Source organism: Microtus oregoni, unplaced genomic scaffold, assembly GCF_018167655.1.
Source record: "Microtus oregoni isolate MIOR12 unplaced genomic scaffold, Mior012 000072F_ref0000427, whole genome shotgun sequence".
Taxonomy (NCBI): domain Eukaryota; kingdom Metazoa; phylum Chordata; class Mammalia; order Rodentia; family Cricetidae; genus Microtus; species Microtus oregoni.
This window is the reverse complement of record NW_024543979.1, coordinates 7,997,505-8,016,995: the sequence shown is the minus strand read 5'-3', so window position 1 is coordinate 8,016,995 and position 19,491 is coordinate 7,997,505. Positions and strand designations below refer to the sequence as shown.

The 19,491-nt window shown below is 43.1% G+C and overlaps 1 protein-coding gene across 1 annotated transcript in view; it reads right to left on the bottom strand.

Annotated features, from left to right (window-relative positions):
- The window catches only part of Brdt (bromodomain testis associated), a 39,519-nt gene extending 30,901 nt beyond the window's left edge, over nucleotides 1–8,618 (bottom strand). Inside the window, exons 1-5 of the mRNA XM_041642119.1 lie at nucleotides 8,430–8,618; nucleotides 6,489–6,626; nucleotides 5,204–5,318; nucleotides 4,257–4,420; nucleotides 2,962–3,312 (exon numbers count right to left, since the gene is read on the bottom strand). Of these exons, the coding sequence (XP_041498053.1) occupies nucleotides 2,962–3,312; nucleotides 4,257–4,420; nucleotides 5,204–5,318; nucleotides 6,489–6,626; nucleotides 8,430–8,618 (957 nt within the window). The remainder of the gene's footprint in view (nucleotides 1–2,961; nucleotides 3,313–4,256; nucleotides 4,421–5,203; nucleotides 5,319–6,488; nucleotides 6,627–8,429) is intronic.
- Nucleotides 8,619–19,491: the final 10,873 nt, after the last annotated feature.

The window sequence follows — 19,491 nt, the reverse complement described above, 5'->3', positions numbered from 1 at the left end:
CTGAGGAAGTAAAAATAAAACTACATGGATTTTTTTATCTTACCCCAGTCAGAAGGAAACAAACAGCACACACTGGGAGAGATGCAGCAAAGTAGCGAGCCTTATACATTGCTGTGGAAATGTAAATTGGTATAGGCTTTCCATGTCAGCATGGAGTGTCCTCAAAAAAACAAGAGAACATGACCATGACCAGCATGTGAGTAAGTCCACAAAGGCCTCTATATCACACCCCAATGACACGTGTGAAGTCATGGATGTTGCTGTTCTGTGCATGACACACAAGGTGTGGACCCCCTGAGATGTCCATCCATGGGTGACTGGTGGAAATGTGGCACCCACAATGGAGCTGTGCTCAACTCTAAAGAGGAATGAAGTTGTAAACTTTGTAGGAAAATGGACAGAACTGGAGATTAAGAGAAATAAGACAGAAAGACAAACATCATGTTTTCTCTCACACCAAGAATCCAGATTTAAATTTGTGTCCATTCATGTGTATGTATATGCACAGTAGGAAAGTAGAGAACCTCTCTAGAAAGGCTGCAGAAAGAGCAAACCGAAGGCCTGGGGCGGCACAGGGTGGCAAACACGAACAAAGTGTAAGATGTACATGCATGACAATGTCACGGCCAATGATACACATGTGTGTAAACTCAGCTCTTGGAGGTAGAATCAGGAGGATCAGGAGTTTAAGGTCTTTCTCAGTTATGCAGCAAGTTTGAAGTCAGCTTGAGCTACATGAAACCCTGTTCCAACAAATGAACAAAGGAACCCGCTTCTTTATATGCTAACATGGAAGGAGGGAGGGAGGAAGGAAACGAAGAAGGACACTTACCTTTTTTATTTAACAAACGTCAACCATTGTGCTTTATTTTCAGATTTTACACTTGGAAAAGAAATCAGCAAAAGAGAATGAAAGAGGCATTCTAGGCAGAATGGATGGGCAAGCAGTGCTTCCAGACTGTCTTGACTGGGCAGTTTTATAGTAATAAAGCAAGGGTGTTAAAAACAGAAGAGTAACAGGGATGTGGGTTCCAGGTTCAGGTTGCTGCATGAAGAAGGTAGGATATAGAGTAGATATTATAGACAGGAAGAAGCTGGAAAGAAAACCCTACACACCATTGAGCACACGCGTGCCTCAGTGGGTAATTCACAGACCATGAACTGGGGAATTACTCAAGGTTCATTTTAAATGAAAAAAACAGCAAGGTCGCCAGGCGGTGGTGGTGCCCACCTTTAATCCCCGCACTTGGCACTTGGGAGGCAGAGGCAGGCAGATCTTGTGAGTTCAAGACCAGCCTGGTCTCAAAGAGCTAGTTCCAGGAGTGTAGTGGTTCATGCCTGTAATCCCAGCATTCACAAGGCTGAGGAGGGTGGATCATGAGACAGCCTGGGATAGATGTAACTATTTTGTTTTTGTTTGAGACAGGGTTTCTCTATGTAGCCTTGGATGTCCTGGAACTCACTATGTAGACCAGGCTTGGCCTTGGACTAAGAGATCTGCCTTTTTCTGCTTCCCAAGAGTTAGGATTGAAGGTGTGCACCACCATACCTGGTTAATTTTCTTTTAAAACTTTCTTTGTGTATATAGGTGTCTTCCTTGTATGCATGTCAGTGTGCTATGTGCATGCCTGGTGTCCACTGAGGCCAGAAGGTACTGGGTCTTCTGAAACTGCAGTTGAAGACAGTTGTAAGCCACTGTGTTGTTGCTGGGAACTGAACACAGGTCCTTTACAAGAGTAGTATGTGCTTTTAACCACTGAGGCATTCTACATCCCCGAGAACATAATTTTCTACCAATCATATCAGTGACAACTGAAAATGATTTCAGAGATACATTAAAGCTGACATCCCTCTAATGGCCTTCTAACTGGTGTGTACACAGCTCAAAGTCATGAGGTAGTACTCATGTTTAATGGGTGCTTTTCCTTAAGACTCAGGTTTCCCTCACATCCTCCGTACATACAAGCTCATACAAAGATACTGTTCTGAATTGTTTGCTTTACTACCTAGCCATTCTACAGGTTACCTTCTCCACTTGAAACACCCTACAACTATAAACTCCTATTTATTTCAACATACGGTATTTAAGATAGTACTCCTCTTTTTGTTTGTTTATTTTTCAAGAAAGGGTTTCTCAGGAGTCCTAGCTGTCCTGGAACTTGCTCTGTGGACCAGGCTGGCCTCGAATTCACAGAGTTCCGCCTGTCCCTGTCTCCTGAGTACTGGGATTAAAGGTGTGTGCCACTGCTAGCTCATCCCTCTAACCTTAGGGACTGAGCTTGCATATGTGAGAAGGTAAAATGTGCTTTTTAGGACATAACTGTTAAAAACTTATGGCATGGATCTTCAGACCGAAAGGGTTAATTTCCAGTACAAGATGGATAAATGAGAAGCCAGCTAAAGAGAGGAAGGCAAATTATGTACAAAGGAAGGTAAATTGCTTGACAGCAGATAGATGCTGGAAAGTTCTCCACGTGCTGAGAGAAAATGGCTATCATTCTGAATTCTATATTCAGGTAAAGAATCATTCATGATTCATCTATATATGAACTGAATTTGCTATCTATGAACTCTTAAAGAATGACACTAACTGAACTAATGTGAGGGGACAGCAGAATACGAGAAATGAGGGCAAACACAAAGTTTAGTAACATGTTGACAAACTTTACTGTATTGATAAAAATGAAGAAACAAAACTGTGCTTTAAAGAGAACCAGGGCTGAGGAGATGCGCAAGACTGAGGACCTAATTTGCTCTCCACTGGCCTGTAAATAGAGGTGGTCACAGGAAATAAGAAAAGATGTTTAACATCCCAACGATCCACTTCAGGTGCTAGAATTCTGGTGATGTAATTTTTCTTCACAATTCTCTGGACATTAGATTAGCTTTCTTTGCCATGATGAAATACTTTTACAATCAAGAAAAGAAAAGAAAGCTCTTCCCACTCAGGCAGTGTTTTACCTTAATAGTTCCGAGATCCATGGGACTTGTGACAATGTCATAGTAGTTGTGGAGCCCCAGAGCATCAACATCCACAGGACTATAGAAGGGCCACGCGTACGGCAAGTGTTTCTTGGCCAGCATTTCTTTAAGAATCTCACTGCAGTACTTCAATTGTTCAGTTACTTTGACTGTTTTTAAAACTCTGTGTTGTTGCTGAGAGTCTGGCAAAACACTCTTCAGTATGTTCTCTTTCACCGAAATGCTCATTGACTTCGTTTCTCTGGTCGTCTGAGGAGACTTGCTGCTTGCTCTAACTGTGGAAGTGGTCGGAGTGGTGGTGTCTGCTCTCCTCTTCACACCCTTTGTGATCTGAACAAATTCAACAACAAGTGACCCTTAAGGAGACACCACTCATTGGTAAAGCAGAAAACTGCATCACACACTAATGTCAGTAGAAGTTAATTCCCCTTTTACAGACAGAACAAAAACTCTGATGTTCCCTTCCCATAATCTGAAGAACAATCTTGCACAAACCTTAAAGACTAGTGAAAAATGGAAAATCAAAGTCATAGCTATACCAGTAATGTCTCTGAGAGCATGAAATGAGCTGGGAGACACAATTTAAAACACAGCTGTGTGTGTCAGGTATGGCGGCATGGCCCACAGTGTTGATGGGCTTGAGGCACCAGGAGTGAGGATTCCAGAAAAGGTCCACTAATAGTGAGATCTTGCCTCCAAACAAAACAAAAAAACTATCTACAATTGTAATTGCTACATTAAAAGAAAAACAAAAACCACCAGTGTAACTATGGATAATTTGTTTTGCTTGTTTCTGAGAGGGCTTTCTCTGTAGCCCAGGCTGTCCTCAAACTTAAATGCCGTCCACACTGTTCTCCAGTTTGTGATTCCTGCCTTAGCCGTGAGCACTAGCACTCCAGGGCTACACCACCAAATCTGGATCAGAGTAGACAGCTTATAATAGGAAGACTGTCAAGATCCTACTTTAGAAACCCTGTAAACTGTGGTTAATATTAGAGGGCTCTGTCCACAACATGCATAGACAGGTGTGCAGCATCCACAGCAGACTCAAAATTGCCTGAAACTTCAGCTTCAGGGGATTTTATGCTCTTTTCTATCTTCCAAGGTAACCGTTGTGACTCACACTCACACACACTCTCACGTACATACACATATAATACGCTCTTTTGCACACATGTAAATACACATTCTCTCTCTCTCTCTCTCTCTCTCTCTCACACACACACACACACACACACACACACACAGACAGACACACACAAACACAAACTTACTTGGACTACAGTCTGTGAGTCAGAGGTGGGGGGAGCTTCATGCCCCATGTTTAAGGGAGAGAGGGAGAGCTCACGAAACCCAGAAGAAATCTCTTGCCGCTTAAATGCTGCTTTGGAGGGGACTTGATCCTTGGCTGAGGAAGCTGGTGTCTTCTGTTGCGCATCTAGGGAAGTGTGAACCAAAGTCATGATAGGCACACAAGACCATTTCTCCACTTCTACTTCCGTTGGCAAAGTAGGCCCAGTTCACTGTTGCTGACAATCTGGTCTAAGATGCTGGAATCCCGAGAGATCAAAAGTCTTTAAAGCTGAAAACTCCCAAATAGCGAAATCTCTAAAGTACAATTTTGAAAAAGTTAAGTTGAAGGCAGGTGTGGCAGAAAGGCCAGCCCTTCCAGCCTGAGGCACAGACAATGTCTTAATAGGACCACAGTCCTTCAAAAAGTGATAACAGAAACTAACAAACAAGATCATTTCAAATTTAAAAGCTTCTATATATCAAAGGAAATAATTAACAAAGTGGAAAGATAGCTGTTTATCACACAGGAGATTAATATCCAGAGTAGATTTAAAAACTAAATAAAATGCCTGGAGCTGGAGTGACGGCTCAGCAGGCTAAGAGCACTCAGTCTACATCCATGGGAGCTGGCAGCAGGACAGAGGGGAAAGAAAAGGAATCTTAAACTCGGTAACATGTCGTTCTCGACCATGTGTTTCTCTCACCCACTGCAGCGGCAGCTCTGAGTGACTGGGTGACATCATGTGACAAGCAAGACGGCACACTCTCGCACTGTAACCACCTGGTCGTCAAGGACTTCCACATGCCTCTGTCCTTTGAAGGCTAATAATTTTTATTTTTATTTATGTTCTATTCTCTCTCTTGCACGTACACACACAACACTACTCTCCACGTAAACAGTCAGTGTCAACTATTTACTCTGACTTACCTTTCTTTATTCTTTCCTTACCACCCACAACTTGTTCTTCTTGTGGCATCTGAGATAATTTCTGCACAAATAACTTCTCTAGAGCTTGGGCCATGAGAACAATGTCATCTTCAGACTAGAAGACACGTTAGAAGGTATGCTGAGATACATAGGTGGCTGCTGCATCACATTTATTTCTAGAATGTGCCACAGCACTCTGAGCTAGGACTTATCTCCTCTAGTTAGAAATAGTGGAACAGGAAAGAGCTTAAATTCTAGCAAACCTTGTCTTTTAAAAAGGAGCAGGGTGATTTCTGAATGCCAAAAACAAAAAAAAAAAATGCAATCTAACCAATCCAGCAACACAAAAGCGGTGTCACTATAACAGATGTCTCCCCTGGAGCAAAGCACTTCTCCATCTGAGTGACTAAAGGACCATGCATGCACACTGCCTGGAATTGAATCTGCTCTCCCTGTCATTTTCCTCTGGTGTCACCTCACTGCCAAGGAGAAAGCAGCAGCCCGACTGAAGCATTTCTAAGACAGAAACTCTGGGAAAGGGACTCCACTTGGTTGGGTTCAGTCCTCAGCACTACGGAGGCTGTAACGTACTTTGCTACTTAGGCAGTAGGTAGGAAATTTAACCAAGAGTAAATTAAATGACACCAGGTTGTCACAGAGAGCCAGACCACCACCGGTGCTGCTCTTCTTTCTTTCTTATCGGGACAAGGTCTCATACTGTTCCTCGCAAAGCCGCCTGCCCCAGCCTCCCGGTTACTGGGTTATAGGTGAGCTACCAGTTTGGCTTTGGGTTTGTTTCCTTCCTTCCTTCCCTTGTTTTTTTTTTTTTTAAGCATAGGCTAGTTTAGCTATTCAGGCAAAAATACCATCAATAGGCTGAAAAAAATAAATTAAGGAAATATATTGAAATATGAAAATTATGAAATCCAACCAGAAACAATTAACTGAAAATATGCAAAGGAGGAACGACTCCTGAAAGCTCTTCTGACCTCTGCACGAGCTCACACACTACTACGTAAACCTGTAATCCCAGCACTGCAGAGGCTGAGGCACGTCTGACCTCTGCATGAGCTCACACACTACGTAAACCTGTAATCCCAGTACTGCAGAGGCTGAGGCACGAAGACCTTGAGGCCAGCTGCAAATGGAAACCTTGTTTCAAACTGCCCCTCCCCTCAACACATCAAGTATTCCCAGTCAGGAATTGGAATATGAAATCATAATACTTATACACTCTGTATACATAACAGAATAGACTAGGCAGCATAATGTCAAGTTTACATACCTTGTTGTATAAATAACAGTTGGAAAACATTGTATTGAAGTCTTCTATGCATTCAGAAGCCTTCACATAATACTTATTTTCCAGTCGCTTCTTAATTGTATTTAGATCCATTGGGGCTTTTATGATGCTGTAATAGTCCTATGGTTTGAAGAAGGTAATGGCGTTAGAATGAGGCTAGGGCGTAGCTGGGTGGTAGGGAGCTCATCAACATGCACGAGCCTCTTGGCTCCATCCTCAGCACCACGATAAATCAACAACAGATTGGAGCTGTAGCTCGGTGGCAGGCATACTTGTTTAGTGTGCCTGAGGCCTTGGCTTCAGTATGGTAAAATTACACGTAACTATTGACTCAACAATTCCTAAAACTGTAAATCTCTAGCACTACCTGGAAGCCAGAGCCTGGAGTCCTGGAAACCAAAGCTGGTTGTCACAATGTCACTTTTCAGAGGAAAGGCAGCACGGAGGTGCTGGCTCTAAGTAAGCATGCGGCCCCTGAGCTTGATCGCCTCTTGGTGCCTCAGGACCCACATGGTGGAGTGAGAGAAATGACTCCCCAAAGTTGTCCTTGCTGAATGTACATACACGCATGTGAGCAAACAAAGAAGACATTTCGAAGACTGGCAAAGGCAAGATTTAAAACATTTATTTTTGAAAAATGTAAAAAGAAGAGAATGGGGGGCAGTATTTATAAACTGACGTGTCTGACGCCGGACTTCATCACAGGTTGCGCTGCTACTACATGACTAAAACCTTCAAGTGAAGCCCAAAGCTGAGTGGGACAGGCTGTACAAGCCAGACTCTGAGTAGTATAAATAAAGCCTTCTCAAGAGGTAGACTGGCGATCCCTCTTCTCAGAAAGCTGCTGTGACATGCTGTTAGAGTGTGAATGTCGGTGTCCACACATCAAGTTTCATGTTGAAAGTGGGCAGAACACTTAGGACAGTCTTCAGGGTGCTCAATAATCTGGTGTCTAATTATACATATTTTATAATATTAAAGATTAAGTTAAAACATTTTATGTGTCTGGGTGCTTTGCCTGCATGTGTGTCTGTGAAGCACGTGTGCCTGGTGCCTGCAGAGACCAGAAGAGGGCATTGGATTCCTGACATGCCCATTGCATACCCATCAGTTCTCACTCCGTTCCCCGGGACCACATAAAAAGGCAGCACATCTGTAATCTCAGTTCTCCCACGGGAGGTGGAAGGTGGAGCTATGCCGGCTAGCCTGGCATGCACAGGACAGCAGCAAAAAGTTGGACGTTGTTTCCTACCTTGCAAGTGCCCATGCTTTTTAATAAGTCTTTACAATTCACAACTGCTCCCTCCAAAGCTTACCTCTGGAGGGAAGTTATCAGTCTGGACATTCTCCGAGAAGGGCTTGAACAGGGTTAGAAGTTTCATTAAAGGAAAGTGTCAAGAGTTGCTTCTAGGAGAGCATCTTCCATGCCCCCACCCATCCCACAACTTCCCACAGGAGACCCTCCCTGTGCAGTTACGTGGGTGGGGTAGGGGCTCTGACACCTGCAGGCCTGGAAGTGAACTTGGCTGTTGCATCTCAGTGACTGTTCTCTCCTATATTTCAAACATCTATCCTTAATGGGGGTGCTTTATGCAAACAACATAGGCTGGAAAGGAAACCTTGTTCTAACTTAGTAGTGAGTTTGCTCCTTTCTGATCCACTTCTACTTTGCTTTGGGACTTCTAGAAGGTTCCCCTCCTGCCTAGATTCCCAGTACCTGAGGTCTGGGCCAATGAGATAACTCAGCAGGCAACAGTACTGTTCCTATGGGCACTGACAACTTGAGTTCAATCCCTGGAACCCAGGGTTGAAGGAGAGAGCTGGTACCCCCAAGTTATCATCTTACTTCCACATGTATCTTGAAATGAGCACGCACAGAGGAATAAAGAATAATTAAAAATTAACATCTCATAAAATGCTCACAGGCAGCTTTAGTTTCACAGCGTCCACGGGCTGCTGGAAGGGCCAGGAAAACTGATGCTTCCAGAGAGCCTTCAGGACCACTTTCTGCAGGAACTGCAGCTGATTCGTCAGCCGCCCATTTCTCTTAGTGTTTATGAACTCTGGCGGAGGGGGGTTAACAATCGCTGTCTGTCGACTTGGCAGAGACATTCTCAACCACTTAAGATCCTGGTGTTTTAATGTTGTCTACAAGTACATGTCCTGAAAAAGAAAAAAAGAAAAACTGAGTACTTTAAAAATTGCTGTTTGTAAGAGTCCAAAGTACTTATTCAAGAGAAAGAGTGGTTTTGTTGCTTTGTTTTCAGGACTTTGAGATGGCTCCACTATGTCTCTGAGGCTGGCCTAGAGCTCACTATGAAGGACACCACCATGCCAGGCTTGTGTTGCTGCTGCTGCCATTATCTGAGACCGGGTCTCATGTCATATCTTGTATGCCCTTCAGCTAAGCTTCCTGAGTATTAGGATTGCAGGTGCAACAGTCACACACAGCTAAGACACATTGATTCAAAAACACATTATAGTTGTTTAAATGTTCATTTACAAACGTCTAGGCCAGGCAGTGGTGGTGCACAACTCTAGTCCCAGCACTCGGGAAGTAGAAGCAGGCAGATCTCTGTAAGTTTAAGGTCAGCCTGGTCTACATAGTGAGTTTCAGGCCACCCAAGGCTGCATAGTGAAATCCTGTCTCAAAAACAAAAGTATCCTCTGTTCTAAAAATCCCACCACATCTTAGGCCAAAATCAAAAAGGACAAAATTTTTAACAAATACTAACCTTTTTTATACAAACAGTATACATTGTTTCATTGTGTATGTTTTAGTCTTAGATGGTTTAAATTCCACACTTCACAGAATTTTTTTTGTTCTTCAAAAATATAAATTGAGGTCTTAGCAGGAAAAGTCTACAGATTCCTAATAAAAAGAAGTACCAGGAATGTTAAGGTACCATTGGGCTATAGGGATTCTGTAATTGTTCATTGAATGTGGGGGAAATAAAAAGATTTTTAGCTAATCCCCCACAAATTTTCTAACTATTTTATTTAAAATCCTAATTCAAATCAATACCCACAAGTTATCCTCTGGCTTTTACTACACACACACACCACCACCACCACCACCACCACCACCAACAACAACAACAACAACAATGCTTTGCCCAACAAGACGACTTAGCAGGTAAAGATACTCGCTGGCAGCTTGATGACATGAGTTTGATCCCTGAGTTCCATGCTGTGGGAGAGAACTAACTCTTGCTACATGTCCTCTAATGTCCACACATGGTCCATGGCACAAGCACACATTTGGAGACACAAAATAAAACCCCAAACATAGGGCCTGGGAGCATACCTCAGTGGCAATACCTGGGCTTAGTCAGGGCAAGGCCCTGGTCCAAGCCTCAACACCAACAACAATAAAACTAAGAAAAGTGGAAACCCAATGCATCAGGAAGAGAAATGCCAAGTGTTGAGATGCAGCTCTTTGGTGCACACTGTTATATCTAAGATGCTTAGACTGTGTCATTGCTACATAGAGGGCAGATGCTGGGAACATGCACAGCTCCCTGTGCACACAAGCACAAGGAGAAGTGGCTGTCCACTTCTAGACCTCTTAAAGCTAAGCCAAGAGCCACAGGCATGAAGTCAGCATTGGTTTGGCAGTGCTGCCTCAGGATCGTGCATCTTGCGGTAAATCCATCTTAAGTATTTAAGTCTTTAGTCCAATACTGATGCTTATATTCAGGCTTTTCTGGAAGCCAATCTCCAATGTTTTCATTTCACAGTACTCGAGTCCTAAATCCATTAAACAATCCCCACCTCACTGATTCTTACCTTCCCCACCCTTGATATCCACTCCTGTCTGTGCTCACTTTTATTTCTACGACACAGCGCTCTGGACACATGTGGATGCACACACTCTTATAATTACACATATGAGTGTGCGTGTGTGCATGCGGAGCCCATCATTTCTTTACTTTCACCATGAGGGCCCCAGGGATCATCAGACTTGGCAGCCAGCCCATTTTCCTGCTGAGCCACCTTTCAGACACATTAAACTTTTAAATATGCGGCTTATTTTACTTCAAAATCCTCAAGGTTCATTCGTGCTTACAGAACATCAGATTTTTTTCCCCTCTCCTTTGAAATAGGGGTCCTGCCACTTGCTCAACTATGTTCATAGCAGTGGTATTCCACATTGTGGGGGAGAACGTGGAAACTACCTAGGTGCCCCTCAACCAAGGAATGGGTAAAGAAAACGTGGTACATTTACACAATGGAGTACTACTCAGCTGTAAAAAAAAAAAGACCTCATGAAATTTGCAATAGAAAGTGGGAGCTCGTGGACTCTGACCAACAGTCAGGAAGGCCTGCATGGGACCGACCTAGGCTTTCAGCATGTATACGACAGTTGTGTAGCTTGGTCTCTTTGTAAGGCCTCCTAGTTGTGAGATCAGAACCTGCTCCTGGTGCTTAGCTGGCTTTTGGGAACCTGTTCACCACGCTGGATTACCCGGTCCAGCCTTGATGAAGGGAGAGTTTGGTCCTGCCTCAGCTTGATGTGCCAAACTCTTTGTTCAGTCTCATGGGAGGCCTGCCCCTCTCTGAATGGAGACAGGGTTAGATGGAGAAGGAGTGGATGGGGAGGTGGACAGACAGGAGGTGGGAGGAAGGAAAGGGAAAAGAGGAGGGAGGGGAAAATGAGGATGGTATGGAAATCCCTCATGGAAGTTTCAGCTTTGTGAGACTGGGATCACAGATGTGTGCCAGCTGCCACCCCATACATACTTACTTTTTGTGGTGCTGTATGAACTTAGGGCAGTGTTCATACTATGTAAGAATTCTACCACTGAGCTACATATGACCCCAGTCTGAGTTTTTGTTAAAGTTTGATTTTCATTTTTTTTTATAAGCATGTGTGTGTGTTTGAGTATGTACCCATATAGTAGGTGCCCTCAGAAGTCAGGAAGGCATTGGATGATAAGCCATTTGACATGGGTGCTTGGAATTGAACTCTGGAAGAGTAGCAAGCAGCAAAAACTCTTTTTGCTGTTGTTTTTGTTTTTTGAGATAGGGTTTCTCTGTGTAGTCCCGGCTATCTTGGAATGCACTCTGTAGATCAGGCTGACTCTGAATTCAAGAGATCCGCTGCCTCTGTGTGTGCCACCACTGCCCAGCTAAGAACTCTTAACCATTCAGCCATCTCTCTAGCCCCTCCTTCCTTTCAAAGCTGAGCGAGATTCCATTTTAGGCACGGCACTGCTTACCTTCATCCACTGGCATCAACAAGCTGCTTCCACTTCTGGAGCTATACAGCGCTCCCTGAACACACAAGTATTCTAAGACAGCTGTGCAGTGTTGCTGTCAACAGATATGCAACCTTTCAAGCCTATGCTTCTTCCTCTTCTTCCTTTTCTTTTTTTTTTAAAAATGTATAACCAGAATGTAACAGTGGATTGTTAGATCACATGGCAATTGTCTTTTCTTTCTTTCTAGTATAAGAATCAGTTTTAGTTTCTGAAGTTCCCATGCATTTCTGATGTACAGACAAGATGGAAGACCACCACACTGAACTGAATTATTTGAGGTCATTATCAATCTTAGTTTACTCCATCTGATAATTTTACTTCTCATGTTAAATGTAACGCTTCAAGCCTAGCATAGACACAGCATTATTTACTATGTATTGTTTATACATCATTCGGCTTCTTTCCTCATGTTTATAAAGCTTATCCAGGTGTTGTTTGATTATTTACCTTGATGTACACTAATTTACTAGAGTAGAAATGTTCTTTTCTTTCCTTTTTTAGTTTTCTGGAAGCAGGGTCTCACTGTGTAGACCAGAGCATCCTCAAATTTGCAGAAATCTTCCTGCTTCAGCATCCCAAATACAGAAATTACAGGATGTGCTGCCACACCTACCTGATCTGTTTTATTGAAACGTTAGGGTTGCTTGACACTGCTGTTAAGATGTGGGTAGTGTGTATGTGTGTGTTTATTCCATGTATAAACCCAGAAGGGAGCAGCGTGTGTGTGTGTGTGTGTGTGTGTGTGTGTGTGTGTGTGTGTGTAAACCATGTATAAACCCAGAAGGGACATTACTAAATCACATGCAGCAATCCAACCTAAAAGATACCACCTGCTTTTCAAAACGGGCAAACCAGCCTCCAGCCACATCATCTGTGTGAGCCTCCTGTCTCTACATTAGCCATCTGAAGTGCCCGAGGCTAACGTGTGATGCTAATTGCTGTTACTCTGATGATCCATGATACGAGCCCCTTTTTATGTTACTTGGTCACATGGCATTGTCTGTCAAGCACATTTGAGGAGTTGTGATGATATTCCTACCAGGTCGTCTGTAACTATCTTCATGTACCTTCAACACAAAACCTTTGTGGCTATGTACTGCAAATACCCTCTCCTAGGCTGTGGCTTACATAGTGTCCTCTTCTTTTTGGGTTTTGAGACAAGGTCTCATGTAGCCTAAACTCATGAAACTGAATATGATCTAGAACTCTTGATCCTACTGATTTTACCTCCCAAGTGCTTGAATCACAGGGGGTGGGGGTTTCTGGGGGACACAAGGCCTTATGTATCCCAGCTTACCTCAGACTTACTCTATGGTCTAGGATGATTTGCAATTACTAGCCTTTTTGCCTTCTACCAATTGCCATTCTTTTTTTTTCTTTTCTTTACTCTAAAACTGTATGAGGAGTTGGAGACATGGCTCAGTGGAAGAGCACACACCTTGTATGTGAGATTCCGAGTTCGCTCCCCAGCAACATAGAGACACAAAATCCCAAATTGGCTGAAGATTGATACAGCACTGAAGGTGATCATATTATTGGCTACCTCCAAGTGGCTACATCTGGCTAGCGGCTGTACATTGGACAGTGCAGACACAGAACATTTATTATAAGAAACTGCAGGAGCTAGAGAGATTGCTCAGTGGTTAAGACCATGTACTGTTTCTCCAGAGGACCGGAGTTCAGTTCCTTGTACCAGTATTGGGTGGCTCACAACATAACTCCGGCTCCATGGCATCCAACATCCTCTTCTGGACTCTGTGGGCACCTGTACCCATGTTATATAGACACACACATGAATGGAAAATAAAATTTATATAGATACACATGAATAAAAAATAAAATAAAATTTAAAGCATCCTTAAAAAGAAAGAAGCTTCGGGGACTGAGGCAATAGCTCAGTCAGTCCCTCACTGGAAAGATGCAGTGGTGGAAGGAGACTGTGAATCTCAGTGCTGGGGAAGTGAATGCAAGAGACTCCTGGGCTCTCTGTGCACTTGCTCCAGTGAGAGATCTTGTCTCAAAGAGGAGAGCATATGCAAGAATGACATCCAAGGTTGTCCTCTGATCTCCATATGCATGGGGAGACACAAAGACATGCACACTCATACACATACACACACACACACACCAAAGAGGAAAACACCTGCTGGCCAGCGAAGACAGATGGAAACACAAAGAAACCAAAAAACTTAAAGACAATCCAGAGCAATCAAAGAGCTGCTAGAGTCGTTAGCACCACCTCTAATCTTAAATTGCATGCATTACAGAGCTATAGTAATAAAAACAGCATGACACTGCCATTAAAACTGACACATAATTGGAACTGAATGGAATACTTAGACATAAGCCTACATACCTGTGAACCCCTGGATTTATTATAAAGAAGCCAGAAATACACAGCGAGAAAAAGAGCATCTTCAACAAATAGTGCTGGTCAAGCTGGATGATTGCACGTAGATCCTTTTTGTTTGTTTGTTTTTTCAAGACAGGGTTTATTGGTATAGCCTTTGTGTCCTAGAACTTGTCGTCTGTAGCCCAGGATGGCCTTGAACTCACAGAGATGCCTCTGCCTCCCAAATGCTGGGATTAAAAGTGTGTGCCACCACCACCACCAGCTCAAATAGATCCATATTTATCATCTCACACAAAATTCAACTCCAGATGGATCAATCAAGGACCTCAACATGAGGCCAGATACCCTGAATCTGGTAGATGAGAAAGTGGCCAATGGCCTTGACTCCTTGCCACAGAGAAGACTTCCTGAACAGAGCACCATTAGCACAGGCATGAAGATCGACAACTAATAAATGGAACCTCAAGAAACAGAGACGCTTCTGTGTGATAAAAGGCACCATCTTCAAACAGAGTGGCAGCCTACAGAGGGGGAAAGATTTTTATCAACTGCTACACATCTCACAGAGGGCTAATAACTAAAATTATATAAAGAACTAAAACAATTGGACATCAAGGAAACAACCCAATAAAAAATGGGATACTGATCTAAACAGAATTCTCAAAAGATGAAACAAATGGCTGAGAAACACTTAAATGCTCAACATCCTTAGCCATCAGGCAAATGTAGTCAAAACGACCCTGAAATTGCATCTTACACGATCAACACCACAAATGGCAGCTCATGCAGGTGAGGGGACGCGCATGCATAGCTGGTTGAGTGCAAACTTGTGCAGCCACTGTGGAAATCAGTGTTATGGTTCCTCAGGAGAACCAGCGACGCTAGTCTTTGGCATTATCCACAGGACTCCATCTACACCCTACTGCACAGACACTTATCCATGTTCATAACAGCCAGAAATTGGACACGGCCTACATGTCTGTCAATAGATAGATAAAAATATAGTATGTGTACACAATGGAATATTAACCAGCTGTTAAAATGAAATAATGAGATTCACAGGCAGATGGAAATAGCTAGGAAAAAAACTCATCCTGAGTGAGGTAGCCCAGACCCCAAAGACAAATACGGTATGTACTCACTTGTAGGTGGACCTTGCTATTTGGCCTTCAGTAAGGCAGACACAATCCATAACCACAGGTTAGATACAGAGTAAGATGCTATAGGGGAGGGATAGAGCTCCCTATGAAGGGGAACAGAATGCAGCTATGGACAGATGGTGGGAGGGGAGAACTCAGCCAGATGGGGTCCTAGTGCTGAGAGGGAAGTAGACATGTGCCCTTACTTAACCAAGAAGCTATATTCAGTTAATAACCACCTGCAAAGGAAAATTCAGTTTTCTCCAAGGAGGTAAAACTCAAGCCACTCCTAAGCAGGCTCCAGCAGTAGACAGCCAACAAGAAACAAACTCAGCAGTACTTTTGGAGGGTTTTTAATCTCATAAATCTGGGCAATATTTTTTAACCTTGTGATCTTTTGCTTATATTTAATGTTTTTAAAAAGATTTATTTATTTATTATGTATAGTGTTCTGTCTGCATATATGCCTGCAGGCCAGAAGAGGGCACAAGATCTCATTACAGACAGTTGTGAGCCACCATGTGGTTGCCAGAAATTGAATCAGGACCTCTAGGAGAGCACTCTTATCCACTGAGCCATCTCTTTTATGAGTTGTCTGTGTGTGCAAATACATGTCTTCTAGCACTGTGTATGCAAATACGTGTTCTAGCACTGTGTGTGCAAATACATGTGTTCTAGCAGCTGTATGTGTTTCTTGTGCTTTGTTTTGACTCTTTCCCCCCTGCTTGATTGTTTCTTGTTCTATTTGGGTTTGTTTTTATTTATTTTATCTTTTATTATAATTATATTATTATTATCATCATCATTATCTGATTTCTAATGAAAGTGAGAAAGGGTGTGGATTTGGGTGGGCAGGGAAGTAGGATCTGGGAGAAGTTAGGGGAGGCAAGCCTATAATTAGAATATATTGTATGAAAAAAAGCTATTTTCAATAAAATAAATAATATTTAAAATAACTTGTTCAGGAATCCTAGCCTAAGATATTAGACAAGGAAGGAAGGAAAAATGAAGGGAGAGAAGGAAGAAGGGAGGGAAGAAAAGGCATCCATCCAAATTGAAAATAAAGATGTTAATTTTCACTGCAGATCATATAAGATGGCATATGTTAACTATGTTTTTTAAAAAGAAAAAATCTTAAAGGCTCTACTCAAAACCTATCTGAACTAATAAATTCAGTAAAGTTGTAAAATAAAGATGATCAACACACAGGCAGGCGTGGTGGCTCATTTCTGTGTTTGGAAGGCAGAGGAAGGAAAGCTCATCCACCTTAAAGGCTAGCCTGGTCTGCATAGTTTGTTTTAGGCAAGGCCTGCTAGAGCTATACAATGAGATGGTGTACAAACCACTTTTAAATAATAATTAAAAACAAGCACACAGAAAAGCAGCTCTATGTCTATGCTCTAACAGAATATTCAGAAAGGAGCTAGGGCTCAGTGGGAAGAACACAGTTAACACTTGCCAGACTGGCTAAATCCCACCTCCAAATCCACACACACGGAAAATGGAAAGATGTCCCATCCCACACTCATGGACTGGACCAAGAGGCCACAGTGGAAGGATAGGCATGGTGATAAAACACCAAACTGGCTGGAAAAAAGGTTCCTATTACACTAGTGAAGTACAGATTCAGTGCAATCCTTATGATACTTCAACATAGAAAAACCTCTAAAACCAATGTAAACTACAAAAGGTAGCAAATGGCCACACGATGCACGAACAAGAGAACAAAGCAGTCTCTACCTCTCACAAAGCCATGGTCATAAGCACACGTGTCTGGGCCTGGCCCGGAATTCCTGTGATCCAGTGTTCCAGCAGAGGCAAGGAGGCTCCAGGATTCATCCTTTGCTGCTCCCTGGGGTCAAAGCTAAACCAGCCTACGATAGCATTTCTACTCACTGCTCTTGCACAGGACCTATGTCTGATTCCCAGCATCCCTGTCAGGCAGCTCACAGCCTCCTACCGCTCTACCTCTGGGGTATCGGATGGCTCCACGGGCGCCTGCACTCATGCGCACATAACCACACAAAGACAAACATACACATCATTAAAAATAATAAAGAAAAATCTTTACAAAAAGATATAGAGAAAATTTCATGTACATTAAAGTGAAAGAAATCAAGCCTATTAGTTTACACTACTACTATTAGTTGTAAGCCTGTGAACCCAGCTCTGGGGAGGTATCAAGAGTTCAAGGTCACCTTAAGCCTGTACAGCAAAGTTCAATACCAGACTGGGTTACACTGAGCCTGTCTCAGATAAACAGAGAAATTCAGATAAACAGAATTTCTAGCTGATAGTTTGAAGTTTTGATAGATGCTTGCTTTCTGCAGGTTATTCTGACATTTTGAAAATAATATAAAGCCTAAAATTTATATTTCTGAGAAAGAGAACCTTTGTATATTTCAAAGTCATCTCTGATGTATATAACACACTGTGCTCTAAAATACACACACAGCTTAAAGAAGCTCTCAGGATATAGACAGCAAAAAAAAAATCCACTACTGTTTTGAGGGGAGAGTCCAATAATTTCCCATTTCAAACAAGCTAGTAAGGAAGCCAAGGTAGGAATCTTGCTGTAGGCCAGGAATTTGCAGCCACTGTAGGTAGCAGAGTCAAATCCTGTCTCCTTTAAGGGGAGGTGGCTGAGGACTAAAGATGCATAGTGCAGTGGTAAAATATTTGCCTAGCAAATATAAGGTTTGTTCCTAAGCCCTAGGAAAACAACAGGAATCAACCAAACAACCAACCCCCCCCCCAAACTACCCAATTTCTTGTTTGTTCCTTTATAAAACACTTTTTAAGATTGCCAACTATGATCTGCACTGCACATCAGTCTCATGGAATTGATCCTATGGAAGAATGAAAAATAACTTACCATATCTTAAGCCTGTTTTAAATTAGTTGAATTTATTGAGACTTTGAAGATGGCTTATAGAACGATTTCTAACCATCCTAAGTGGCCCAGGTCTTTCTGCTGGGGGAATTTTGGGTGAGTTTTATAGAACTTGTGCACATTGGGAATCAATGCTCAGAAAGAAGGAACTTGCATTTTGAATCCCAGGTGGCTCTAGGCTCTGATGGGACAAAGTCCCCACCTGACACTGATGAGCTCTTACCCCAGCACTAAGTCCTGCTTCCCCAAAGGAGCAGCCTCTCACACGCCAGACCTGCATTCGGTCACCAGCACCCAGGGTGCGGGACAAGCCCAGTCTCAGAGACAGTAATTCCTCCAGAGTTATCTCAGGTTTCAGATAGGTGACGTCTCGGCAGGCACCCAGTCTTCCCTTCGTCCCTTCAGGGTGAGGAAACTTCCTGTCGAATAACTCTAGTCTGCTAGGCGTGTGGCCCAGGATACCTAGGCTAAGTCAAAATGCCGAGATTTCCAGCTGGGCGTGGTAGTGCACACCTCTAATCCCAGCACACCAAGGAGGATTCCTGTGAGTTCAAGGCCAACCTGGTCTACAAAGTGAGTTCCAGGAAAAAGAAAAATGAAGAACTTTGTGAAATCTTAAGACCAGCAATAATGCCAACATTCGGAGGCTGAAGCAGGACCCCCTCCCCCCCAGCAATAATGCCAACATTCGGAGGCTGAAGCAGGACCCCCCCCAGCAATAATGCCAACATTCGGAGGCTGAAGCAGGACCCCCCCAGCAATAATGCCAACATTCGGAGGCTGAAGCAGGACCCCCCCAGCAATAATGCCAACATTAGGAGGCTGAACAGGACCTCCCCCAAGAGTTTGAAGCCAGTCTGAACTACATGACAGACCTGTCTCAGATCAAAGCAAACTTCTTCCCTTCGAGACACAATGATTAGAGGGTTATGATATCATCATTGTTTCTTCATACCCAGGAATCAAAGCACCACGAATTATCCTTGGAGCCTCAGCATTTGCTCAGGCACCCCAAAATCTACACTGTCTGTATTGTGTGCCTGAGGCCTGGCTTCCTCTGCCTTTCTTACAGCTCCCTATGCTAACACTCACCACGGTTAGTTGTTAAGTCCAACAGACTCCTGCTGTATCTGACCTGACCTTACTTCTCAGCAGTGTTGGTCACTAGAGTATTATTGTGACACGCCTAACTCTTCTCCGGTTCCCAGGACACCGTCTTCCAAATTCTATCTGTTCATTTGTTCACTTTCAAGGATGCCAAAGTGTGGGAACTGAGGTTGCAGACCCCTTTCAGGCCCTTGTGAACAGGTATTTATCATTCGGCAGATGTAATTAG